The sequence below is a fragment of the Monodelphis domestica genome, chromosome 1 (assembly GCF_027887165.1).
Source record: "Monodelphis domestica isolate mMonDom1 chromosome 1, mMonDom1.pri, whole genome shotgun sequence".
In the NCBI taxonomy this organism is placed as follows: domain Eukaryota; kingdom Metazoa; phylum Chordata; class Mammalia; order Didelphimorphia; family Didelphidae; genus Monodelphis; species Monodelphis domestica.
The window spans coordinates 482,011,619-482,038,708 of NC_077227.1; the positions used below are offsets into that span (position 1 = coordinate 482,011,619).

Genomic DNA, 27,090 nt, shown 5'->3' on the forward strand with positions numbered 1-27,090 from the left:
GGAACAAGATTCCAGAATAGTTCCTTCTGATAATATGAATGGCAGCCTAGGAAGGTCTGCCATAAATGAATACCTGTGACTACAAAATATAGTTGTTCAGCCATTGCCCTTAAAACACGCACCCTTCAGCAAATTCTGTGCCAAACTGTGACTGAGTGGCAACCTAAGGTTTATAGATAACTGTAGTTGGTTCTCAATTATCCATGCTAATGGAATGGAACAGAGACAAAACAATAACTATTCACAGGTAGCTGGGAGCTAAGAGTTATTACTGTCATTGGCAGTGGCTGTGTTTCCCTTGGGACACCAAAGGGGTGAAATTGCATGAGCCAGGTCAGACACTTAAAAAGTTCCCATTTATTAAAGTACATTTATTCAGCACCATTTTGTGGGGTTACTTTTAGAGTTGGCAACCTGAATGGATGGTGAATGTATATAGCTTAGAATATGGAACTCTGTACTGAGTTCATTCCTGAAATGCTACCAGTACCTGCCTTTCCCACTGAATTGGGAATCAGAAGGCCTGGGTTCTGGTTTTGTTCCTTCTTACTACATGTGACTCTGAGCACACAACACCTGGAATAATGCTTAATATTTTTTATCAAATTGAACTGTTTGGGCCTCACATTTTTCATCTGTAAAACTAGATTAGACTAGATGATTTCTAAAGTCTGTTGTGATGGTGAAATCTGTGACCTTTATGATTAGACCATCTCTACATTTTTTCCAGCACAGACAATCTATGTTCTCAGGCCTCTTTCACTTTTAACAATTTATGTTTTAAGGCTTCTTTCAGCTCTGACTTTTTCTGAGTCCATAATCATATAAATTGGGGCCAGGCTCCCTGGCCTACCTGTAACTTAGCTTTCAAATTAGTGCCCAGTGTGGTGAATCTGAATAATTCAGAATGCTGGCCTGAAGGGCAGCTTGGCTATTAGAGTTTAGTCTATTAGCTATATGGAAAGATCAATAATAGTGTTTTGCTTTTCCAAAAAGATCTTCTTATGGAGGTTAAAGCTTTGCCTTTCAGCCCACTCAGGCTAGGGAGGGACTTAGAAAAGAGGCCTGGAAAGAAGGATGTTGTAAGAATGTTGTTCATGTTATGGGATAATCACAAGATTGAGGGGCAGTCCCAGATATTAGTCTCTGAGTCATAGGTTGTGGAGGGGTATTGCTACTCCCTTTCAGGCAATAGTCAGTTACTAAGGATTTGCAGATGAAAAGGGCAGGTCATATTTGGGCAGTTCCCAGGGACAGAGGCCACATTATTATCCTTGAGAAATCAGAAAATAGATTCCTTTCATTTTTTTCTTGATTGTGATTTGCTATATCAAGAAGGCATCTATTTCCTTTACTGTTTTAGCTATAAAATGAATATAACTATGTTCTTCCTTCTTGACAACTAGAAAACAGCAGTTTGGTTCAGATAGAACTTACTATTTCCTGTGAGATTCATCGGGGGTTTAGGAAAAGGAGACATGACCTCTGCTCTCAAGGAATTTAAAGTTTAGTTAACAGATAATGAGTTCTAGATAAGTAGTGGAAACTTTTGAGTGGGATAGGAGCTAGTTGGAGACAAAGACAGAGACAGAGAGACAGAAAGAGACAGAGAGATAGAAAGACAGAGAGAAGAGAGACAGAAAGCACCATATGAACTGAAACCTAGAATCATAGCATCATAGAGATAGAAATTAAAGGTATCTTAGAGGTCCTTAAACCCTCAGATGAGGAAACTGTGGATTAGAGGTGAAATTGCTCAAGGTCATACACAGGTAGTACATGGGAGAAGTGAAATTTTAATTCAGGTACTGTGATCCAAAATTCTGCACTCTTTCCACTGTACCACAGTACAGGACTTGAGTTGAACCTTCCAGAATGTATAGCATTTTGAATAGGCAAGGGAATGAGATCCATGAGGGAAAAAAATTAACAAAAGAATTGGAGGCAGGATTGAGACTAGTATATGCACGCATGCATGCATGCGTGTGTGTGTGTGTGTGTGTGTGTGTGTGTGTGTGTGTGTGTGAGAGAGAGAGAGAGAGAGAGAGAGAGAGAGACAGACAGACAGACAGACAGACAGAGAGAGAGAGTAGCCAGGCTTAAGCAGAAGATGTGTGATGTGCTCTCTCATTTTCTGAGCTCACTATCCAGTCAGAGAGATGCCAGTGAGACGTGTGACAGAAAAATGAATTCTTTCTCAGAGTCAGCATCAATCCCTTACATTAGACCAAGGTCACTTAGCCCCTCTCTGAGGCATCTTCCCTAGGGATGATCAGAGAAGCAGAATCAGGCACACTATCTCTAGGCTGGCTAGCTGCCTCTAGTGGCCTGGCCAGACTTGCATGAAGTCCGCATTTTTCAGGACCACTGCAAACAGGATTGTATACTCCAGGGAGACTGGGCTGATTGCTAGCAGAATTGTCCTTGTAACTGTAATCTCAGAGTTCTACAGCCACTTCCTTTCCTTCTTCCTTTATTTCCTTTCCCTTCCTTATTTCTCCTTTTCTTATCCCTTATCCCTCTTCATCTCTTTCTTCTAGTTCTCCTCCTTATCCACCCTCTTTCATCCTCCTGCCCCCTTGGGTTGTCTGGCCCTTTGGGATCTGTCACTAGAACAGGAAAGAATCTGAGTTTCTGCCTTCTTGGCCATCTCCCTCTTCCCATTTCTCCATTTCAGGCCACCTAAGAACAGGAGATACAGATTCTGCTTATTATTGGTCAGATTATTGCCCTTCCTTGGGCCTTGGTTTTCCCCTCTGTAAAAGTCAAGGAATTGCATTAGATGATATCTAAAATCCTTTCATAAAATTTGGTGAGTCCAAGATATATGATGACAAATAGTGTTTTAGATAGGCAAAGTTGTCTTTAATAGTCAGGCAACAAAGAGAGTGGTAATCCTTCACACCACAGCTCCCTGTGTCTGTCAGGGTCTTCCAGAGTGGCCCAGCCCTGGCAGCTGGAGCCCCTCAGCTTTAACCTGTTAAAAGATTTGTGCAATATTGATCTTCAGAGGAAAGTGTACAGCTGGTCTCTCTTTCCTTCCTGCTAAACCCTATTTCCTTAGAAGATGTTTAGGGAAAGCACTGACAGGGGAACTACTTTCTGATCTTTGCTCTTTTCCTACCTATATACCTTTTGGCAAATCACTCCATTTCTCTGAGCTCTTGTTATTTCAAGCAGAAATATTATTATCTGCCCTACCTACCTATGTCACTGGGACATTTTATTATTAGTGGTGAAGTGTTGGGGTGCAGGGGGAGGTATGAGGGACATGAGATTTGTGTTTTCATTGGTGTCAGGAACTCAGGGTACAGAGACTCACTCTACTAATATAGATTAGCCACTATTTTACAATTTACAGTTTTAGAGAATTGCCTGGGGTCACTAAGGGTTTAAGTAACTTGCTTAGGATCATCCTGTTAGTATATGTCAGAGGTGAGCCTTCCTTTCTCCCAGGCCAGCTCTCTATTCTTTATACTATTAGACTGCCTCCCAGCCTGGGTTATTGCCATGGTCAAATAGGAAAACCTATGTAAATATGTTTTGAAAAGTATAAAATGATATGCAAATATGCATATTCACTCTGCATTGACATTAATAGAGAGCCAACTGTCTAGTGCTACTAGAGCACCATGGAGTTGAAAGTCTCCTTGAATTGTTTCTGTAAAACATTCTCCTGCCTGCCTTGTCCTGCTAGGAGATGGGCCAGAGGATTGCCTATCTAGCCTAGAAGAAGGTTCAGAGGCCAACTAATTTAATGACTTCATTTTACAGACAAGGAGTCTGGGACCCAGGGACATTACAGGCCCCACATTACTTCCCCAGTGTTAGCCAGGCAACATTTGAATCCAAGTCCTCCAAGTCCAGAATTTGATCTCTTTCCACTGGACTGTGTTGATGCCTGTGAACTTGGAGTCCTATTCCTAAAGCATTTTCATATTCAAAGACTCCATTTTGGGCAAAGGTCAGCTGCTTTATTCTTGCTACCAGAGGATTCCAATATGCTAACACTTTATGCAGATGTACTTTGCACTTTCCAAAGAGTTTTCTCATTTAATTTTCACATCATTTCCAGTGTGGTATTTATTTCAGCACTTTCAGCATCTGTGGTTTCCCTACTGTATATGTTTCCTCTACTGGTGCAGATCACAGTCCCCTTAGTAGATTATCTTCATGAATTGTCATGGCCCAAAAAATGTATCACTCAGTGACCATCCTTCCAGTGAGGAGCTCCAGACTTAGCCAGACTAGTCCTCAGATGACAATGTCATTCCAGAGCTCAAGTCTCACTGATATCGACTTTCAGAACATTGGGTTATTCCATGTCATAATAAGGCATCAGAAATTGACCCTTGCCTCTCATGTCCCCTTTAGAGTGAAGCTCTTTTCCCTATTCCCTAGTTAATCCCTTTAACTCCAGATTTTTCTATTATTTCTTTCCAGCTTCAACAGCAGGATTTGAAAATTTTAATGTCTTCATTTTTTAAAGTTCATACTATTTATTAAAAAAAAAACAACCCTTAACTCCCATCTTAGAATCAATACTGTGTATTGGTTCTGAGGCAGAAGAGCGGTAAGGGCTAGGCAATGGGGGTTAAGTGACTTGCCCAGGGTCACACAGCTAGGAAGTATCTGAGGCCAGATTTAAACCCAGGACTTCTCATCTCAGGGCCTGACTCTCAATCCACTCAGCCACCCAGGTGTCCCCAGTTCATACTATTTAACCAGCCATTTATTTAAATAAAAAAAAAAAAACCTTTGTTGGATCAAAAAAAAACAGTAATAAGGCATCAGAGGAGCACTTTGGCAGAGGACCAAGTTTGTAGAACACATATTATCATATCCATTTTGCAATGTGGAAATTGAGATCCAAAGGGGTTGTGATTCACCCAATATCTCTATTCCACTTAGCCACTAGGTAGAACTCGGGTTCTCCCTTCTAAATCCAGGGCTCTTTGTGATACTAGATGATTCACTGTTTTAGAGAACCTTTGACGTTGGATGAACTCAGGTGGAAGATGAGATAGATGCAGAAAGGGCACCAAGAGGGGTGAGGGAAGATCTCACTGCCAGTTATAAACATTAGAGCCACTGTGATCCAGTATCCTTTGTGAAGGAGAATAATCATGAGGATAGGCATTCTACTCTGGTTGGAATCCCGGATGTTGTCGCTCTCTGGAAGCCATGCCCTCCCCAGCAGCCCTCAGGTCTGAGGCAGCATTTTGAGTTGGCAGAAACCACACTGTGTCCCCAGCATTTTCTGTCAGTCACACCCACAGCAGTTATGACAGAGGAAAGCCTGCAGGCAGTAAATAATTTAATTAAGTTGCATTAACAATGCCCTAGCCTGACTTCATTTTATTTATATATGCACAGTTATTTACTGTGCATTTAAGCCCTCTTTGATGTAGCACTGGGCACAAAAACCTGGGTCCAAGCATATGGCTGAGAGCTTTCTGGTGAGTGTGTTGAACATTGTGTAAGTGGATTAGCATGTGTGTGTACATGGGTTCATGTAGAAATGAACATGAGTATTGATGAATGAACATAAGTGAATACTTACATGTGTTAACATGTGAGTCTGTGTATGGATTAGCATGCTTGTGAGTGAACATTTGATGATGAATGAGAAGCCAAATGGCATAGGCGATGGAATGCTGAGCTTGAAGTAAGAAAGACCTAATTTAAATCCCCACTTCGGGAACTTCTTGTGGATCACAGGCAACTTACTTATTCTCCTTGTTCCTCAGTTTCCCTATGAGGGGGTTGGCCCTATGTGTATATATATGTTAGCATATTATGAGTATAAAGTGACTATGTGCTAACATACGAATGCTAACAATATGCATGCATGCATTGTGCATGTTATTATGTTAATGTGTGAGCTTTTGTGATTGTATAAGTGTGTATATCCATGTTTGCTTGTGAGTCTGTGAATGTCTCTGTGGGCTAAAGGACCCAGGTTTATGCTATAGGATCCGACACTTGTCATCTGGTCGGGGAACGCATTTTTACTAGAGCAAAAGAAGTCTTCAGGAATGAGTAGCTGGAGGGGAAGACCCAGCATGGGAAAGGACCTTGCATTCACTTGGCACATTCCCCCAAGCAATGCACCATGGATATTTCATCCCTGTTGTTAATTGCTCTTGTGTGCAGAGGAGCAGACCCATTCTAGTTCCCCATTTACCTCCTTAGCTCCCTTTCTCTGAGGGACTTTAGAGCTGGCCAACTAGGATGCTAGTATTGGAATGGAGAATCAAATTCAGAGGCATGACAAGAAACTAGACAAAGGAGGGTAGAGGAACATTGTTTAATATAGATGAGACAAAGGAAAAGGCAAGTCAGATTTTCATCAAAAATCTCAAATGTTTCAGTGAAGATGCGAGTGAAGACTTCTTTTACTAGTTGAAATTGAGTATAGGTAATGGCAGCTAGGTGACACCTGGGCCTAGAGTCAGGAAGACCTCAGATAACTTTCTGGCTGTGTGATCCTGGAAAAGTCACTTTACCCTGCTTGCCTTAGTCTCCTTATTTGTAAAATGAACTGGAGAAGGAAATGGCAAACCACTTCAGAATCTTTCCCAAGAATTCCCCAAATAGGGTTACAAAGAATTGAACATGATTGAAAGGACTGAAGAAGATTAAAAATGAAGGTACTATTGGGAGTAGCTAGGTGGCTCCGTGGATTGAGAGGTAGGGCCCAGAGATGAGAGATCCTGGGTTCAAATCTGGACTCACATACTTCTTGGCTATGTGACCCTGGGCAAGTCACTTAAACCCCATTCATTCTAAAATGGAAGGCAAGGGTTAATTTAATTTAATTTAAAAAATGAAGGTACTGTTGATGAATGAAAATTGTTAAGGTTCTCAGCTTTGAGCTGAGACAACTTTATACAAACTATGTTGAACCATATGATTCTAATAAATCATCTTGACTTTTATTCCTACCTATGTTGGACCCAGGAAACCACATAATCTCTCCCTAGGATTCCCCTTAATGTCATCAAAATTCATCTAGGGTTCTATAGTTGTGAGTACATAGAGTCTTCAAATCCTTTGCAAGCACTCAAGTTAATTTTGTCAGATAAAAGACTGCCTTTTCTTTGATCCATAGAAAGTGTAAGATATTCAAAGAACCCACAGAAGTCCATAAACAGCCAAGAAAACTCTTCTTTCCTCTAGGGACCCATGTAGTCCTCCAAAATCACTTGAAAAAAACTAACCAATATATTGATTGAGTCTGACATGATACACAATGTTCCACACCCACAGTACCCCACATTTACAAAGAAGGAAAGGGAGTACATTTTCCCATTTTACATTCCATGTCAAGACAAGAACTGTGAGATAGACACACAGATGAAGTCTGGGAATCCACACAGTGCTCTCTTTGGTTGATGGATCTGCAGAAAAGAAAGACACAAATAACCCTTCACCTTCTGATGAGCCAACCTTCACTCCTACCACATCCCCATGGCACCTACAGATTCTACCAGACCTATGTTATTATCCTAATATTTGAGGACTCCCCCAAAAGATTTTGCACTTGGAGTTGCTGGAGTCACTCTCCTTTTGTCATGACCCCTGTACAGTGTATATAACTGTAGGTTATGCAGGGAAAGAGGAAATCAATCAAATTATTAGGTTTCCAGGAGTAAACCTGCCTAGTAGGAACATGAGCAGAGATTCATTAGAATCACAAGGTTGAATCTGCATGAGGTTAGTAGTGAAGTGCATGGTCCATACTTGATCCTCCCCATTGTGGCTCAGGCCCTTGATGCAACTCTTGCCACATGATTGATTGCTCGCTGCTCTTCTCTCCTGAAAGCTCTGTTCAGAAACTCAATTTTGACCAGGAAATTCTCCTTCCTCTCTCCTGGAGGAGGTGTCCAGGAACTCTTGACACCCTGCCACTACCCCTAGCTGCTACTATTTCTGAATCTGTGTGGTCTGCTTCTCTCCTGAGGCCATGTAGTTCCCCTCTAGGAACTCCTTCAGCACTCTGTCACTGCCTCTTCATGGCTGAAATATCTGGGGCTGAGAATTCATATCACTATTTCTTTATGGAAACAGCCGTGGATAATCAATGGCAGGAACTCTCAGCTCCAGAAATTTCAGCCATGAAGAGGGTTTTCCAGGCTTCATCTCCTGCATCTCCTTAGAATCCAAGTTCATTTGCTATGTGTTGGTCTTGCAGTTCTGGTCTTGGCATAGAAGGCAAAATAGGAAAATGTATTTCCTTTCTTTATTTGTAGATGTGGGGTACTATGGGTACAATCAGTGTCAGACTCAATTGATATGGTGGTTGGTTTTGCTTAACTGAATTTATTATCCAAGTTCTTTTTTTTAAATAAGGGATGACTTTCTAGGTCGGATCACAGGGGAGGAATATGTTCAGAAATGAAGGTGATATAAAATGAGAAGATAAAATTATTTTTAAGGAATTACAATCAGAGGCAATGGAAAGGGGTGGAGAAAGGAGAGCAGACACTTATCTGGGAGCATGTAACTACAGAGCTGGCCATCTCAGAAATGTAGGATTATACATATGATTTATATGGAAAGAAATTCTAGCTGAGGAACAATTTTACTTTTACTTCATGGGGTACTAAACCAAGAAATGGGAAATATAGGTCTGCAAGATTGGAAAGAATCCTCTTTACTCTGGTTTGAGTAGGAAAGTCCAGAAGGGTGAATCTTGACAATGGGTTAGACTAACAGAAAAAGGTTAACAGAAAGGTTTCTTCACTTGACCTCAGATTAACTATATAATGTTGACCAAATAAAGGAACAAAATTCCACTTGATGTAGGCTTGGCAAAGCCTTTCTCAGAGGTCTTTATTTGAAAGGTTTATACAATTTCTCCAGGGCATTACACCTAAGCTCACTCTCCTTTTCTCCTCTGGGACCCTACTATCCACCTAATGGGTGTTTGCTTTGGGTGCTCTGGGTGCCTATTGTGTGGCCACAGGTAATAATACAGTCTCTCTATATATCTATTTCTGAGTAGGCTTCTGGGCATTTGTTGCTGAGTTTATAGGGGGAAAGGGGAGAAGGAAATCAAATAGTTCACTGAATCCTCTGCTGTTGTACAGGAAAATAATGAGTTTCTTTCTTGTGTCCCCTTGCTTTGAATAGGATGAAAAGAACCAAATGATGACCACCAACATGTGGGTGAAGCAGGTGAGTATGTCAAAAAGGCTGATCCTTGTTTCCTCCATGCCTTGCTCTCTCTTCCATCTTACCATATCCTCAGCCCTGCTTCTCTGCTTCTAATCGTCTTGTTCTTTTATTGTGTTTTGATTCTGGGACATATGGGTGCTTATAGGAGTGGCAAGATTACAAGCTTCGCTGGGACCCAATGGATTATGAGAATGTAACCTCAATCCGCATCCCCTCAGAGCTCATTTGGAGGCCTGACATCGTTCTCTACAATAAGTGAGTTTCTATCCAATAATGCCTCCACTCCACCTTTCCTCCCAGTGCCAGAGAAGATATTTTTGTGGCTCCTGTATTTGTCCTGGGGTGCTGCATGATATCCTGGGAAAAACCTTGAGTTTTGCAAGACATCTGCGTTCTTGTTCCTGTTGTGTCTCTGTGTGGCCTTAGACATGTAATTCTTCCTCTTTAGGTCTCATTTTTTCATCTATTTAATAAGGAGATTATCTTGGATGAGTTCTGTCATCCTTTTCAGCTATGCCATTCTTTGTGTCTATAAGGAACCAAGAGGGCAGGTAGGCAGCTCAGTGCATATTTGCTCTTTCTAGCTTTTCAAAAATTTATATCGTTTCAATAATCAGCATGGGAATCATAGTCTGAGCAGGTAGTGAGTCCCATTTTTATTTCATCACACCAATTATATTCGTCTGTTGCTGGGAAAAGAGAAGGTAGTCCCAAAGCTGCACAGAGATATGCATGGGGAAAGGTGATAAGGAGCCCCTGATGTTGGGACTGAGCTATTGCTCTGCTCAGCAGCCTTTCCTGCCTCCTTCCCATTGGTTTTGAAGTTTCTCCTCCAGGGCAGAAGACTCAGAAAGTCTTTTCTAGATTTAACTGTGGTCTCAGATACTTCCTAGCTATATGACCTTGGGCAAGTCACTTAACCTCAGTTGCTCAGCCCTAACTTTTCTTCTACCTTGAAACCTATCCTTAGAATAAATTCTAAGACAGAAGGTAAGAGGTTAAAAAAAGAAAAGGAAAGGAACAGTTAATACTTTTGTCATGTCAATGGCATAGGGAAATCTCAGGGGAAGAAACTCCCTCAACAAATGTACGTTTGCCCCTTTTCTGCAAGAGTATTAAGAAGTTAGACAACTTGCCTGGATCACATAGCCAGTACATGTCAGAGGCAGGATTTGAACCTAAATCTTCCAAATTTTGAGGCCAGTTCTCTATCCACTATACCACACTGCCTCTTTATGTCTATGGTTCTAGAACATTAGTCTGTTGCAAAACATATACTTGCTGTCTCTGTGAGTGTGACAGTCATTTATGTCCCTAGATCTCAGTTTCTTTAAATATAAAATGATGTTATAGTTCAGTGGTATCTTACTCTTTGTGGGGTTTTCTTGGCAAAACAAAACAAAACAAAACAAAACTGGAATGGTCTGCTGTTTCCTTCTCCAAGTTTTATGCAAGCAGGGGTTAAGTGGCTTACTCAGAGTCACATAGTTAGTAAGTGTCTGAGGTCAGATTTATTTTGGTTTTTCTGACTCCAAGCCTAGTGTTCTACCCACTGTGCCACCAAACTGTTCCATAAAATGACCTCTAAAATTCCTTCAAACTCTAAATATTTGTTCCTATGGAACTACCTAGGAAAATATTGAATCCAAAAGACTTTTGCAGGGATTTTTCCAGTAGGCATAAAGACACCTTCAGAATGTGTTTATGTGGGGGGCAGCTGGGTGACTCAATATATTGAGACTCAGGTCCAGAGATGGGAGGTCCTGGGTTCAAATCTAGCCTCAGACACTTCCTAGCTGTGTGATCCTGGGCAAGTCACTGAACCCCATTGAACAGTCCTTACCACTCTACTGTCTTAGAACCAATACATAGGGTTGCTTCTAAGACAGAAGGTAAGGGTTTAAAAAAAAAGAATTTGTTTATATGCAACATTTTGACCCCCCCCCCCATACAGAATAGTTTATATCCACTTGTCTATCCTATCCCAGTCAGATGTATTGCTCTATAGACATGGGTCTTACTTTTGTGTAAAGCAAACATGTAAAACCCAAATTTATGTCAAAGAGAAATTAACTGATAATGTTAACTACTTCATTTTCCTAAAGGCTTCATTCCTAGGCAGACTTCAGAAGCTGGTTTCTCTAATGCATTAAAAATAGGATTCAATTAATAGCTAATTCTTCAAATATATATAAACTAAATGTAAATTGAAGCCTATTTGGAGCACATCTTGATGCATGAATCCATGTGGCTTCAACCTGGTTTGAAGCCCCTTCTGACAAGTTGAGTGTGAAAGGCAGATCTCAAACATGTAAGTATTTTAGAATCTTTAGCTCTCACAGAGGCTCTGCTCAAATGCTATTTCCTCTACCAGACCTTTCCTTATCCTCGTAGTTTTTAGTGCCCTGCAAATCAAAGGGGCAGCTAGGATGTTGGGCATGGAGTCAGGAAGATTCATTTTTATGAGTTCAGATGTGGCCTTGGAAACTTTACTAGCTGTGTGATTCTGGGTAAATCATTTAACCCTATTTGCCTTAGTTTCCTCATCTGTAAAATGAGCTGGTTAAGGAAATTGCAAATCCAGTACCTTTGCCACAAAAATCCCAAATGAGGTCACAAAGAGTTGGGCACAACTGAGCAACATCAAATTACTTTATATTTTCTATTTTATATATTCTACATTGATTAAACTGTGTTCAGGACTGCTTGTACCCACAGCAAAGTGGAAGAGCCTTGTGGCTACTGGGTTTTGCCTTTGTATCACCAGCACCTACCCTTCCCTTGCAGATAGTAGGCACTTAATAAATGCTTACTGAATAGCTGAATGAATGAACAGAAAAGAGCATTTCAGGTTGCTTAGCAAATCATATGACATACTCATCTTTTGCATATTTGCTCTTTCTAGCTTTTCAAAAATTTATATCGTTTCAATAATCAGCATGGGAATCATAGTCTGAGCAGGCAGTGAGTCCCATTTTTATTTCATCACACCAATTATGTTCGTCTGTTGCTGGGAAAGGAGAAGGTAGTCCCAAAGCTGCACAGAGATATGCATGGGGAAAGGTGATAAGGAGATCCTGATGTTGGGACTGAGCTATTGCTCTGCTCAGCAGCCTTTCCTGCCTCCTTCCCATTGGTTTTGAAGTTTCTCCTCCAGGGCAGAAGAAAAACTTGGCTCATGAGGCATCATCTCAAATTTCTAGCTAACCGGATTCCCAAAGGAAATAAAGAAGTTGCTTCCTTTCTGCCCAGTTTGTTCAGGGCTCCTGGGAAGTTGTGAAAAAAAAATCTGATAATTTAGAGATCTTTTTTCCCCCTTCAGTTGGAATATGCTTAAATTCTCAAGAGATTGACTGTTCCAAGTCTCTCCTCTCCTCCCTCCCCTTTCCTCCAGGTATCTGAGGTTTGACTTGAAAACGTCAGCTAATTTCTCTCTATCTTCTGTTCCTTTCACTTTAACCCTCAGTGGTTATTCCCAATATGTGTGAGGATGGGGAATAATCCTTGAGGGAGAATCTGCAATAGTTATTTTCATTTTTTCTTTTCCATATGGAAGGCACCGATTAGTCACTCCTTAGTGCCAGCTAAATCACATGGAATACACTCACAACCAGATGTTAATACTTTCAGATTCCAGGACCCAGACCCAGCTGTCTGGGCCCAGCAGAGGTTTTCTTGCAGTGCTTACAAATAAAATAAATGGGTTTATTCCTTCTCCTCTTGTCTCCAACCATCTGTCCACAAAAGGCCCATAGTATTCAATCAAACACCAGGTCTGGTTTCTGAAAAGGATTCTATGGAAATATGCTTTACCTAAAAATGGTTCTATTTAATTAAGAAAGATTGGGTTTGTCTTTAGATTTAATGGATTTTTATACTGCCAGCTGATGAAGACACCGGATTAATACTGAATATTATGTTGTTTTAAAGTTATTTTAGTTAAGAAGTGTTATGGACTAGCTCTGGTCATTAATGGAAATGGAAGGCATTATTGTTGAAGTGTTCACTTTTGTATACATTGTGTAGTGACCTCTAAACTGATTTGGGATTACCTGGATTTTGATTTTCCCAAAATCCACCATTTCCTACCCGGGACGCTGGATCCAGAGAATATGAGTGGTCATCAGTATTCTGTTGGAGATCAAGAGTAAATTAATATTCTGGGGGAGGAATTAGGATTCTATTGGGTTTGACTGAGCTGGAGAGATAAGCAGCTTTGGGAATCTGTAAATAGTCTCTACCAGATCTGAGAGAGCAGGCAAGCATGTGAAGAGCCTGGGATTTTCCCAAACCCCCTTTGTCACTAGGGGGAACTGGACGTGTTTAGCTGTGGACTTTTAGCCTCCTGGCTTCTCTGTAAAGCTATTCTCTATAGGGATTGGTATCTATGCCAAAGTGGCCATTCTTATAATCCTCATTCTGCAGCCTAGATGGAGCACAGGAAGCTCAGCAGGAGTCTTGCCAGTTCGAATGAGTCCTTCAGAGTTGGCAAGGAAGGCTGGAGTCTAGCCAAATCTAGGCAAGTCGAGGCATGAGGGAAGAGATGGCAGTTTATAGTCCTGGATGCTAATTTCCAAAAAGAAAAAAAAAGATGGCAGTTGATCTGTGTGAGCTTATGTGCCTCCAGCCATAAAACTGAACAGTCAACTTATAGTCATGTTTTTTAAACAAAGGGGAAAAATGGCATAGATAATTAAAAAAAAGATTTCTATTTGGATTTGAAACTCATTATATATATAAATGTGTTCATTGAGTGAAATAAAAATAAAAGAAGACTCATTCATTCAAAACATCAAGGAATGAGCTACTATGTAATAGGTACTATGCTAAGTAGTTTACAAATATGATATCATTTGATCTTCACAGAAACTTTGGGGGATAAATTCTATTATGATCTCTATTTCACACTTGAGGAAACAGAGCTAGAGAGGGGTCAAATGACTTGACCAGATCACATAGCTAGTGAGTATATGAGACTAAATTTCAACTCAGGTTTCTCTGACTCCAGGCCTAATTCTCTCTCGTGTGTGTGTGACACAAAGCTGCAAAAGATGAGTGACTCAGTTCTTGCCCTCGACAGACTTACAGTTGTGACCCAAGAAATCCAATCTGCAATAAAGAAACTGAGGAAAAACTCTAAGCATATATCAAGTCACTAGGGAGATCAGTGTTCCCCAAGCAAATAAGATCCAAGATTCTCCTCTGCAGCCAAAGATTCCTTTGTTTGAAGAAAAATTGCTTTTATAGCCATTGAGTGAGTTACAAAAATAGAATGAGGCAGTACAGTGGAATAATTGGTCAGTTCCAGAAGTGGGGTAAACTCTTGATTGGCTAAGGGTCACATTCATCAATCACCACTATTTAGTCAGTTTTTAGGCAGGGATCAAGGACATTCCACAAGCAGTTATGAACATTAGGCAAGTAAGAACAAAGTAAAAGGGGAAAGTGGTGGGTTTTTTTGGATGTGGCTCTGATAGTACACTCATGGGGTGGATCAGTAGGTCTAATATAGCAAATCGCTCTCTCTCTCTATCGCTAACACAGGTTGATATAGGCTTAACTAACAAATTATAAATCTATAAGGCATAAATCTATCTCATGAACCAAAGATGAGCAATGACAATCATCAGTATACAAGAGGTTCATTAATTCTAACCTAGATAACTTCTACTCCAACAATGTTAGATCAAAAATTAATTCTAGCCTACTTATCTTACTTATAAAATCACTGATACCCATAAATCACAACGAACTGAGTAAATACTGATTAAACTGAGTAGGGGTATCAAAATTATCTTCACACAGTCTATGAGGGGATAAGATAGCTTAACATGTAACTGTAATAAAAGGCGACGTGTGCCTTCAAAAGAAAAAAATATATTGTTTGGAATGTCAAGGGTAAGTGGAGAGATCCAAAAAGTGTGACAGCAGTTTTGGAGATGGAAGAGATTGCTATGGCTAGAACAGTCAGAGAAAGCTTCACCAAGGAAACAGCTGATGAGTCCTAGATGAATAGTGATAGTACAAAAAAGGAGGGAAGGTGTTCCTGGCAAGCGAACTATTAATAAAGGTCTGTTAGTAGTATTATGCAATGCATATGCAGAGGACACTGAGGAAATCAGTCTGGTAGGAGTACAGGGTATGCATAAATGAAGAGGAAATAAGGCCAGAAAGGGAAGGTGGGTCTGATTTCAGAAGTTACATGGCTGTAACATTTTGAATATAAAAAAGCAAATATTGAAACTCTAAAATTAAGCTTAATTGCTCTTTAAGGATAAAAATGGATGTTTTTTCTTCTCGGGTTCTCTGTCTCTTGGTTTAAATAAAAAGGAACTGAACTTTGCATAATGCATAATGTGACCTCCTTATATTCTAGGAGGGGGATAAAATATGTACCCACCAATATCAGAATATTAGACAGTATACAACAAAAGAGGTATTAACTTAGTACCTGGAGAAGCCTGGGAAGATGAAGGTTGTTGTTAAAGGGGAGGTGGGATGAGAAAGGGGAGGTCTCATGGAGGTGACATTTGAGATGGGCTTTAAAGGACTGAGAAAAAATAGAGTACCAGGCCTGGAGAGAGGAAGATATGGGTTCAAATCTAATCTCAGCACTTCCTAACTGTGTGACCCTAGACAAGTCACTTAATCTTGATTGCCTAGCCCTTGACACTCTTGTGTCTTAGAATTGATACTATGACAAGAGGTAAGGTTTTCTTTTTTATGTAAAGGACTGGGAGGGGCTATAAAGGAAGAAATTCTAGACCAGGGAATAACAAAAGCATGAAGATGGGAAAAGTGAATAGTATAAGTAATCTAGTTTGGCTGGATCTCAGAACATTGGAAGGGAAATATAATGAAATTCAATTCCATTCAATGAATATTTATTGAGTGCCTACTATGTATAGGATGCTGGAGGTTGAAAATAAAATAGTCTCTGTCTTTAAAAAGCTTTCAGCTTTTTATGGGCAGCTGGGTAACACAGTGAACAGTGCCAGGCCTGAAATTGGGAGGACCTGGCTTCAAATCTAGTCTCAGGCATGTCCTAGCTGCATGACCCTGGGCAAGTCACATTGCCTAGCCCTTACCATCATTCTGTGTTAGAATTAATACTAAGACAGCAAGTAGGGATTAAAATAAAACCCTTTCATTCTACCTTGGATTACAAAATATACACATATAAATAAATATAGCATAATTTGAGGTAAGAAGCACTGTTAGTAAGGACAAATCAAGAAAGGCTTCTATAGTAGTCAGCCCCTGAGCAGACCCTTGGAGGTATTCTAGGAGGCAGAGGAGATGGGAGACAGAATGTAGAGATGAAATGTGGAGTTGAAGGAATAGCTAACATAAGTCAAGAGAAGATAGAGTGGTATCAGTGTTGAAAATGGAGCAGCTCAATTATTGGTGATAGAGAAAGGTGGCCTGAGAATAACATTCCACACCTGTGTAATTTCTGTGGTTATAATTCTACATAGCAGTAGAAAGAATCCTGGAGTGGGTGATGGGGTGTGAGTTCCATGCCTGTCACTACTTGCTGTGGTTACAGACAGGTCATCAAATTTTTCTAGGCTTCCTTTCCCCAATTTAAAAATAAACAGATTGTAGAAGAGCAGGGATTCTTTTGTCTTTCAAATATTTTTAAACAATAAAAATGTCTTAAAGGACAATTATTCATTTACTATATACAGAAATAATTTCAATAGCCAATTTAGGACTCTTTTCCATACCAAGTATTATATGATTGAAGTTAAATGAAATATGTTGAAAGTACAAAGTGAAAAAAAAACATGAATTTCTTTGAAAACTACTAAATTAATTTATGGCATCCCATCATCCTCAAGTAATGCTTTAAAATGTTTACTATGAAATTTCATTATGAGGTTGGTCTCTCAAACAAAATGCTAATAATTAAAATTTATGCTTTAAAAATATTTTTGTTGACATCTTCTCTTTCTTACATCACCATAGTTAACCCATATCTCTCCCCCTCCCTCTCTTAGAGAGCCATACCATTTAACAAATAGTATTTTTTTAGATAGGAAAAAAGATCAACACAACCATTCACAACTTTGAAAAAGTCTAAAAACATGTGTAACACATTTCCATGAAGGGTTGGATTGGCAGTATCCTTTCATATCTCTTCAGTTGAGTTCTGCTTAATCTTTGTAATTTTGTTACACTTTTAATTTTTTGGTGTGTAGTACTTTCTATTTACATTGTTATAGTTACTATGTGAATTATTTTCTTGGCCATGCTTGCTTCACTCTGCGTCAATTCATATAGATCTTGCCATATGTCTCTATGCATCACACATATCATTTCTTGAAGCACAGTAATATTCCATTATAGTCATATACCACAATTTGTTTAGCTATTCACCATTTGATGAGAATCTACTTTTCTTCTAATTCCTACCTATCACAGAAAGTGGTAGTATCAATATTTTGGTGCCTACGAGGACTTTCTTCTCATAAACTTGGTTTATAAACTCGGTAATAAAGTCTCTGGTTCAAAGGGTAAAGGCATTTAATTTCAAACTGCTTTCCAAAATGTTCACAATATTTTATAGCTCCACCAACAATGTATCAGTGCATCTGTCTTTCTACAATCTCTCCAGCATTGACTATTGCAGTCTTTTTTCAGGCTGTTTTACTTTGAATTTCCATCATTTTTAATGATTTAGGGCATTCTTTCATGTGGTTGTAAATATTTGCAAAAATTCTTTTGAGAACTATTTGTTCAAATCCTTCAACCATTTATCTTTTGGAGAAAGCTATTAGTCTCTCTCTCACACACACACACACATACCCTCTATCTTACCAAATCTTTATTAGAGAAATTTGATTTAAAAAAAAAAAACTTTTTTTCCTTCAGTCCCTTCATTTCTTTCCCTAGGTATTAACTTTATCTGTGTAGAAGCTTTTCAATTACAAGTAATCAAAGTTATCTATTTTACCTTTTGTAAATTGTCTCTATCCCTCATTTGGTTAAGAATACATCTCCTACCTATAGCTGTGAGAGGTCTACTTCTCTTATCATTTTTTAATAGTATGATCTTTAATACTAAGGCCCCATATCCATTTAGAATATATTGGGATGTCTTAGGTCGAAACTTGATTTCTGCCAGCTTGCTTTCTAGTCATTCCAGCAGTTTTTATCAACATTTTTTCCTAGGTAATTTATGTCTTCTACTTTGTCAAACACTAGGTTATTGAGTTCTATTGATTCTAATTTGCCCTTGTCTATTCTTTTCTATTTATTTAAGCCAATAGCAGATTTTTTTTTGTTGTCTGTTGCTTTATAATATAGTTTGGGGCCTAAAAGTAATATTTCCTTGTCATCTCTACTTCTTTTTATCATTCCTCTTGATATTCTAGATCCTTTGTTTTTCCAAATGAAATTTGTTATTATTTGATCAAATTCAGCCATGAACACCAAATATTCATCCAATTATTAACTTGCTCTTTGTTTAAAGAGCATTTCGTAATTAAATCTATACCCATTTTATAGGTTGATTCTCAGATATTTTATGTATTTCGTAGTTATTTGGAATAGTATTTCTCTTTCTGTTTTTGCTTCTGGTGTTTGGCTAATATTATGTAGAAATACTGTTCATTTTTAAGGATTTATTTTGTAGCTTGCAACTTTGCTGAAACTATTAATTATTTGTTAGTATCTTTGCTAATTCCCTAGGATTTTCCAGATAAACAATCATATCAGCAAAGAAGAGTAGTTTTGTCTCCTCTTTACTTATCTTTAGGCTTTTAATTTCTTTCTCTTTTCATATTGCTGTTGCTAGCATTTTCAGGGCTATATCAAATAATAGTCAGGAGAGTGGACATTTTTGCTTCACTCTCATATTTACTGGAAAAGTTTCTAGCATATCCTCATTGCTAGATGCTTGCTTTGGGTTTTATATACTATTTATGATTTATTTTAAAAAGACCTTCTTTATCTATATTTTGTAGGATTTTTTTAGCATGAATGAGCATTTTACTTTGTCAAAGGCTTTTCCTGCAGCTATTGAAGTTATCATATGTTTAGATGTTTTGATTTTTTAATATGATTATGTCAATTGTTTTCCTAATATTGAACCATTTTTTATTTCCTGGTATAAATCCTGCTTGGTCATAATGAATGATTTCTTGTATAAATTGATGTAATCTGCTTTTTCCCTAGTGATGATTTTCCCCCTCTTCTGCTATAAACACAGTATTTTGTTCTTTCAGTTACTTTAGTCTTTTTTCCCCCCAAAGGTGGCTCTATTCCCATTGGCTTTCTTCCCTTCATCCTGTTTGTTACCTCTTTCCCTTTAAGGTTTTGTTTTATTTCCTTTTCTTTCCTGCTTTTATCTGGATATATATCTTATGGGGGTGCAGATGTGTACCCCTGGGGTTCAGGAAGGATACCTTTTGCAAGAATGCAAGACTCCAAAACTTAGCTTAAAAACAAAAAGAGAAATTTGTTAGTTTGGGGAGTAATGTTGAGAATGGCCAGGAGGATAGCAAGGTGGAAAAGCAAGATGGGGAGCAGTTCCTGGGAGGACAGCATGAATGGAAACGTTGTTCCCCCAGATAATATCAGTTCTGGGTATTTTATACTTTTTACAACAGAGAATGTTGGTCACTCAAGCATGAGGTGGGGTGATCATACTGGGATCTGCCTGGGGACATGAAGATTCCTTAGTTTTAGGGAACAAACAGATGTCTGATAGGATCGAGGTGTAGCCTGAAGGTGCATCTTTCTATCCATCTTAAATCTAGAGGATGATCAAAGGAAGATAGTCATCTCAGGATCCTAGAGGGGTCTTTGGGTGTTTTTAGGCTCAGTCATGAGGATGTAAGGGAATTTCCCTGATAATAGTTTGCCTGTGTTTCTGGAGTACAGTGCCCATGTCATATATATATATATATATATATATATATATATATATATATATATATATATATATATATATTCCTTTTCCTTTTTCCTTAGTCAGGTAGCATCTGTCTTCCTCTCCTCTTCTTTAACATTAGATTTTTTTTAAACCCTTACCTTTCATCTTAGAATCAATACTATATAGAAGAGTGGTAAGGATTAGGCAATAGGGATTAAGTGACTTGCCCAGGGTCACACAGGAAGTATCTGAGGTCACATTTGAACCCAGGACCTCCCATCTCTGGGACTGGCTCTCAATTCACTGAGCCACCTAGCTGCCCCCAAACGTTAGATTTTTAAAGATTTCATTTTTGTACTCCTTTTCAAAAAGGATTTCTTTCACTTCTCTCATTATCCATTTGCTCTTTCTTTTTACTCTAGACCCTTCATTTTCTGATTCATGACCCCTATAATTATTTTCTATCCCCCTCCCCACCTTTTCTCTCTCTCTCTTTCCTTTTGATTTCTCATGCAATCAAAGCTTCCAAAGTATCCGTTCTGGCTCTTCCTTTTAAGGTACTTTCTGCCTGTTGCCTTGGGAGCCTTACCCCATTGATTTTCCTTTTCCACTATGCCTTACTCCCAGAACAATGCAAATTATAGCAGATGTCACTGTCTTCTTGTCAGATATTGCTCCACTGTAAGATGTCCCCATAATCACATTCCTGACTATGCTGCCCAATACTAATCTACGCCTTCCTTTATTGACCTTTTTTTTCCCTTTTACATTTGCCTAGAAATTTCCCTGTGTCCAGGTCTCCCACTCCTTTAGATGACAGTTGCCTCCAGGGGTTTTGATGTCACTCCTCCCAATGTAGTTGAAGTGGACTTTTCAAGCACCAATGTCCAATCCTTGTCCAATGGAAAGTCCTTGTCTCCCTTCACTTACCATCTCTCCTTATTTATAAAAGAATTCATTAATAGAACCTTTTCTTGCCTCCAGAGTAAGACCTCCTTCCTTCTCTCAACCTTTTCAGTCTTTCCTGCCTCTTCCTCACCCAATGCCCTGTAGACTATTTTCTTTCTGAGACCATAGAAGTGACTTTCTCTACATTGTGTGACAGCAAAATCACTTTTAAAGACTGATATATATTAATTTAAGGTGGCCAAGGAATTCACTTATAAAATTCCTAAATGAAACACTCAAGTCAGAATGAAGTTTTATGGCAGTTTAATTACAACGGGAGTAAGAAAGAAGGAGAAAGAGAGAAGGAAAGAAGGGGACAAGGAAAGAGGTTAACAACCTTCTGGCTGAGCCAGAGGGAGTTTAGGCCTTGGGAGGCCTAGGCAGAGAAGGGAATCAGTCCTCTGACTCACATGACTGATCTGAAGGAAAGCTGCCTGCGGGTCTCCTCCCTGCTTGAGCTCCTAGAACGAACTGGTGCCTAGCCCTGTCCACAGGAAGTGAGCGGACTCCAGAGGTCTGTTATCTACCTTACTTCCTGCACCTCACACATGCCAATGGTGGCTCAAGCTTGGCTTTGGACAGCCCAAGTGGGCAATTAGTTATTTATGATGTGTCATTGACTAGCACATGCCCGTGTAGTGTGGGTGTGCACAATTTTTGGGTGCTAGACCAAGCAAGATGGAGATTTAAAAATCACAATTCCCCTGATGATGATTGGGGGACTAGTCTCCCCAATTGATCACTAAACATAAGCATCCTGCACCCCAAAAAATTCTAACTGCAAGTGTATACAAAATTTTACCCTCTAAGAGGAAAACTACAATAGTTGTAGATAAGGGGAAATAGAGGAGAGAGAGAGACAGCAAAACCAATGTTTTGCTTGGTGCATTGACAAAAGCCAATTAATTAGGGGGAAGTCCCCTTTGGCATAAGAGTGTACATTCAAAATAAATGTTCAATAAACCACACCCCAAGGTTCATTCTGGATCTTCCTGTAGTGTAAGGGTTTAGGTATCTTTCTGCAAACAGTTCATTCTCTGGATTCAGTTAGTTAGCAAGATTCTTCTCTGAAGATCTATCTCAAACAAAATTTAAATCTTGGATTTTATAAAAATACAATCCCCCCTGAAGAAAGTGTTGAAAAAACACTCAGTCCAGCTGAGGATGCAAGGTTTAGTTATGGGTGTGTGTGAGTTAATTCAAAAGAAAAACAAAAATGAAAATGAAAACAAAATTAAAAACAAAAACAAAAAAGAAAAAGGGAAAAAAATTAAGGGAAAAAATTAAAACCCTATATATATATGTGTGTGTGTGTATATATATATTTACATTTATTATAAAGAAGAATTCAAAATCAGTATCAAAATATCACAATCTATGTATAAAAAGTTTTTAGAAAGCAGGAATAAATTTCTCACAGGCCCCTATATTAGGGTCCAGTTAAGTAATTTCTAATCCCACAAGCCTGTAGGACAGAATGCAGTAATTTTCACTTACCCATTTGCAGCCAAGGCTACAGGAAGTTGCCATGCTATAGGAGAGAGAAAAGGACCAGATTTTTTTTTAATAGGGAATTATCATTCCTTGATCTGATTTTACCTTCATTCTCAGGGATAGAGGGAGCCAGGATGATAGCCAACCTTTGGTACTTCTCTGTAAGTATTTTCACAAAGAGTATGATACAAGGAAGGCCTATGTCTTAACGTATGTCAAGCGTCACAACCTCGAGTCTCATGCTCAATTCAAGTCCTTAGTATTGACTTAGAAGTGTATCAATCCTACCTAGATTGGTTTTTGATTTGTAGACCTATGAGCTCTTTTGGCATTATTCAGGTTATCTTTGTGTTCCTTTTTGATCCCATTTCCTAGAATCAGACACAAACATTAATCATAGTCCCCTAACAATTATCAATAAATGGCAGGTTTCCATAGTCTAAAGCTGTTTGGGTATGTATTAATAATATAGCAAGTATATATATTTAAACTAATATTACTGCTAAATCAAAAAAGTTAAAGAAAATCTTAATACTGGAGACATGTGCTTCAAATATAAAAAGGAGAGAAAAGATAAAAAACTGAAACAGTATATTGCACATGCAAGAAAATATAATAATAAAAGAGTTTTTTTTAATTCAAAAATATAGCTTATAATCATTGACACACTGTGTCATCTAAGAAAATATAGAATACAAGGCTTTCTCACCAAAAATGAGATCCATTTCCTCTTCATATCTGACCATGATTCACTCTGAGTACAAGCAAATGAATTTTACAAGGTAACTGTTTTTTTTTAATAAAGAACAGTAAATATTTGGTATCAATATCCCCCCAATTCTCAATAGCTCAATTAATTACAATAACAAACAAACCCACTATCATATTTCACATAAGTTGCTGTATGGCATTTTTAAAAGCCTATGAACTGATGGATATTTGTCACAATTTTTACAAACTTAGCAAATCTTTCAACCTTGGTAAACATATTTTTAAACAAAGTAATACTTATTTTGGGTTTTGAACATCATCAAGAAATCTAGATATCATTACAAAAAATGTGGCAGAGGAGTCTAGGAAAAACTCAAACCTCTGTAAAGTGAGCTGACGAGTTATAAATGAGAGATTCTCCACTTTTGGGAGTCTTCTAGGGGTACAATGCCCTGGGATTAACTTCCCAGCTTCCATTCACATTTTTATAAATGCGGGAGTTGGGGATTATAATTGTATTTCGCTTCAGCTACTAAAATGGACCTTACCTCCTGTTAGGGGCAGGCAAAATGACCAGAGATTGTTAAGAAAAAATCTATAAATCGTGTCTAAAGAACCCTTAAAATCAATTTAAGATATTTAGCTCATTAAATTTTCCAAAGGTTGTTGTACAATCATAGCAATTTTCTGATGGAGTCCATCTATCTATGTGACAATTTACAAAGTCAAAAATAGAAAAACTGTTTTTATATGGGCTTACTCAATAATGTTTGTTCAGTATGGTTACAGGGGAAAAGCAACAGAATTTAACAGTAGTTAAAACCCAGTATAGTAAAATGATTCAGTGTAACAGAATAGTATTGAATACATTAATATATGAACTTAAAACCACAAAATTAAATCTTAAACAAAACAATCAGTAAAATGCAATAAAATACAGAGATTTTTATAAAACACTGGAGTCTGAAATGCTTTAAAAATATAACATCCAGTCTCTTTAAAGTTCCTTGGATTTGTTGTTGTTGTTTTTTTAATTATCCATTTAGATGCCTATTGTCAGAAGGCAGAAAATTGGTAAGGGGTAGGCAATGGGGGTTAAATGACCTGCCCAGGGCTACATAGCCAGGAAATGTCTGAGTCCATATTTCAACCAAGGACCTCCCATCTCTAGGCCTGGCTCTCAATCCACTGAGACAATGAGTTGCCCCCTCCCCCCATACTAAGGGTGGATTTTAGGAATCTCAAATTTGGCTAAAGAATTGCAGGGAGTTGAAATTTTCTCCTGACTCCCAGGTGAGCTAAGTGAAAGAATCAATACAGTCAAAACATATCCTTTTAAAGTAGCCATGCTTGTAAGTTCCTGTTTGGAAAAGTCTCTTCATTCTCTTTTTCCCTCACCAAGGAATTCGCTTATGAAATTCCTAAATGAAACACTCAAGTCAGAATGAAGTTTTATGGCAGTTTAATTACAACAAGAGTAAGAAAGAAGGGAGAGAGAGAAGGAAAGAAGGGGACAAGGAAAGAGGTTAACAACCTTCTGGCTGAGCCAGAGGGAGTTAGGCCTTGGGAGGCCTAGGCAGAGAAGGGAATCAGTCCTTTGACTCACATGACTGATCTGAAGGAAAGCTGCCTGCGGGTCTCCTCCCTGCTCTATCTCCTAGAACGAACTGGTGCCTAGCCCTGTCCACAGGAAGTGAGCTGACTCCAGAGGCTGTTATCTACCTTACTTCCTGCGCCTCACATGTGCCAATGGTGGCTCAAGCTTGGCTTTGGACAGCCCAGGTAGACAATTAGTTATTTCTGATTTGTCATTGACTAGCACATGCCCATGTAGTGTGGGTGTGCACAATTTTGGGGTGCTAGACCAAGCAAGATGGAGATTTAAAAATCACAATTGCTAGCCCATGATCTGATCTTAGAACATCACATACTTGTCTCAATGCCCTTGCTTTCTTCTTCCCCTTTAATGTATCTTCCCATGTTGAACTATAATCACACACACACACACACACACACACACACACACACACACACACACACACACACACACACAAGCATTGACACACCAATAGGAAGAGTGTCACTAGGTTATGTCCATAATGTCTTCTATCCACCTCTTCATTGTTACTTCTGCCAGATTTCGATCTTTTTCCATCTCCTTCTTTACATTGGTTACTTATTGGTCTCTCTGTTGTCACTTGATTGCTACCTTTGTTACATTTATTCACTCTTCTGGAGTTTCTGTCTTTTGGGGTGTTAGGTAACCCAATCCAATAAACTTTTATTAAGTATCTACTGTATGTTAGATACTCTTCTAAGAACTGGTGATACAATTAATTAAAAAAAAGATAGTCCCTGTCCTCAGGGAGTTGACAATTTAAAGGGGAAGGCAACACAAAAAATTATTCAGGAAAGAAGGGCAGGTCTGCATCAAGAACTACCTGGTATGGGATTGAAACCAGACAAGGGAGCAAATGCTAAATGAAGTATCAAATAACCTCTTTAGTTTGGGCTTTCTTTCAAAAAATCTTTTAAAATCTGATTTTTGAATGTCCATCTCCTTTTCCTACACAATTAAGCTCAGATTTGCTGGCTAGACTGCCCTGGGCTGCAGTCTGACCTCTGTTGTCTTTGGAACATATTAGCAACTAGATGGCTCAGTTGGATTGACCTTCAGGCCTGGAATCAAGAAGACCTGAGTTCATATTTGGCCATAGACACTATCTCTGTGACCCTGAATAAGATCCTTAGCTCTGCTTGCCTCAGTTTCCTTATCTGAACTGGAGAAGGAAAATGGCAAACCACTCTAGTATCTTTGCTAGGAAAACAACAAATGGTGTCACAAATGACTAAATGACAATAACAAATTCTATTTGCTCTTCCATTTTCTAGTGGGCACAGAATAATCTTTTGTTATTTGAATGTCCTTTCTTTTGTATTTCAAGGTCTTTTTCCTGTTGGCTGGAAGGATTTGTTTCTAAATTGAATTGTTAAAAGTAACCACTGTGTCTTGGAATTGCAATCTTGGTTTGTTTGTTTTTTTCTTCCCCAGAGGCAATTCGTGAATCATTTAAATTGAAATTTTTATTTTATGTTCAGAAGTTCTGGGCTGTTTTCTTCTGTGATGTTAAGATTTTTGTTTTTTTTATTTTTTAGCTTGTGTTCTTTTGGGATACCCATCATCCTTAACATTGTCTTCATGCATCTTATCTTCAAGATTAGTATATTTTGCCTACATAGTAAGCATATTTCCATTTAATGCTATTTTTTGTGTGCTGCTCCTCTTCTAGATTATCCTTCTCTTCTGTATATTTTTATTCCCAATCTATTGTTTTCTCTTTTGTTTCATTGGGGAAATTTGCCATTGCAGATTCCAGTTTTTCTATTCTGCTTGTTATTTTTACTGCATGGATAATAAATTCTGTTCATATAATTCTCATTTCTTTTCTTGACCACTCAATAAGAAACATGGCTGGTTTTATATTCTCCTCACATTCTACAAGGTGCTCTGTCTTATCAATTATTGTATCATTTTCCTTTGTTTTGTGATATATATTCATAGATTATTAAATTCATTCACTAGATCTGGAGGCCATATTTTCTTCTGTTATAAATGCTCCCTATTAATTTTTTTTCTGTTTATGTCCAAGGTCTTTGAATTTGCTTCTTCCTTTGATAATATCTTTGATAATTTCAATCTTCTTTCCCCCTCCCCAACTCCCACCCTCTAGCTATGATTTTCCCATGTTTACTTTTTTACTCTCTACTCTCCAGTGGTGGTTTCCTGGGGGCTTATATTTCAAAACATCTCAACTTTTCATGCTGAGCAGTTCTCAGTTCCCCAGCCTAGGCTCTGCCCCCAAGTGATTTTC

The 27,090-nt window shown here is 38.6% G+C and overlaps 1 protein-coding gene across 1 annotated transcript in view; it reads left to right on the forward strand.

Moving 5' to 3' along the window:
• Positions 1-27,090, forward strand: part of CHRNA4 (cholinergic receptor nicotinic alpha 4 subunit) — a 61,060-nt gene that overhangs the window by 3,641 nt on the left and 30,329 nt on the right. The window contains exons 3-4 of the mRNA XM_001376166.3: positions 9,139-9,183; positions 9,329-9,438. Coding sequence (XP_001376203.2) covers positions 9,139-9,183; positions 9,329-9,438 — 155 coding nt within the window. The remainder of the gene's footprint in view (positions 1-9,138; positions 9,184-9,328; positions 9,439-27,090) is intronic.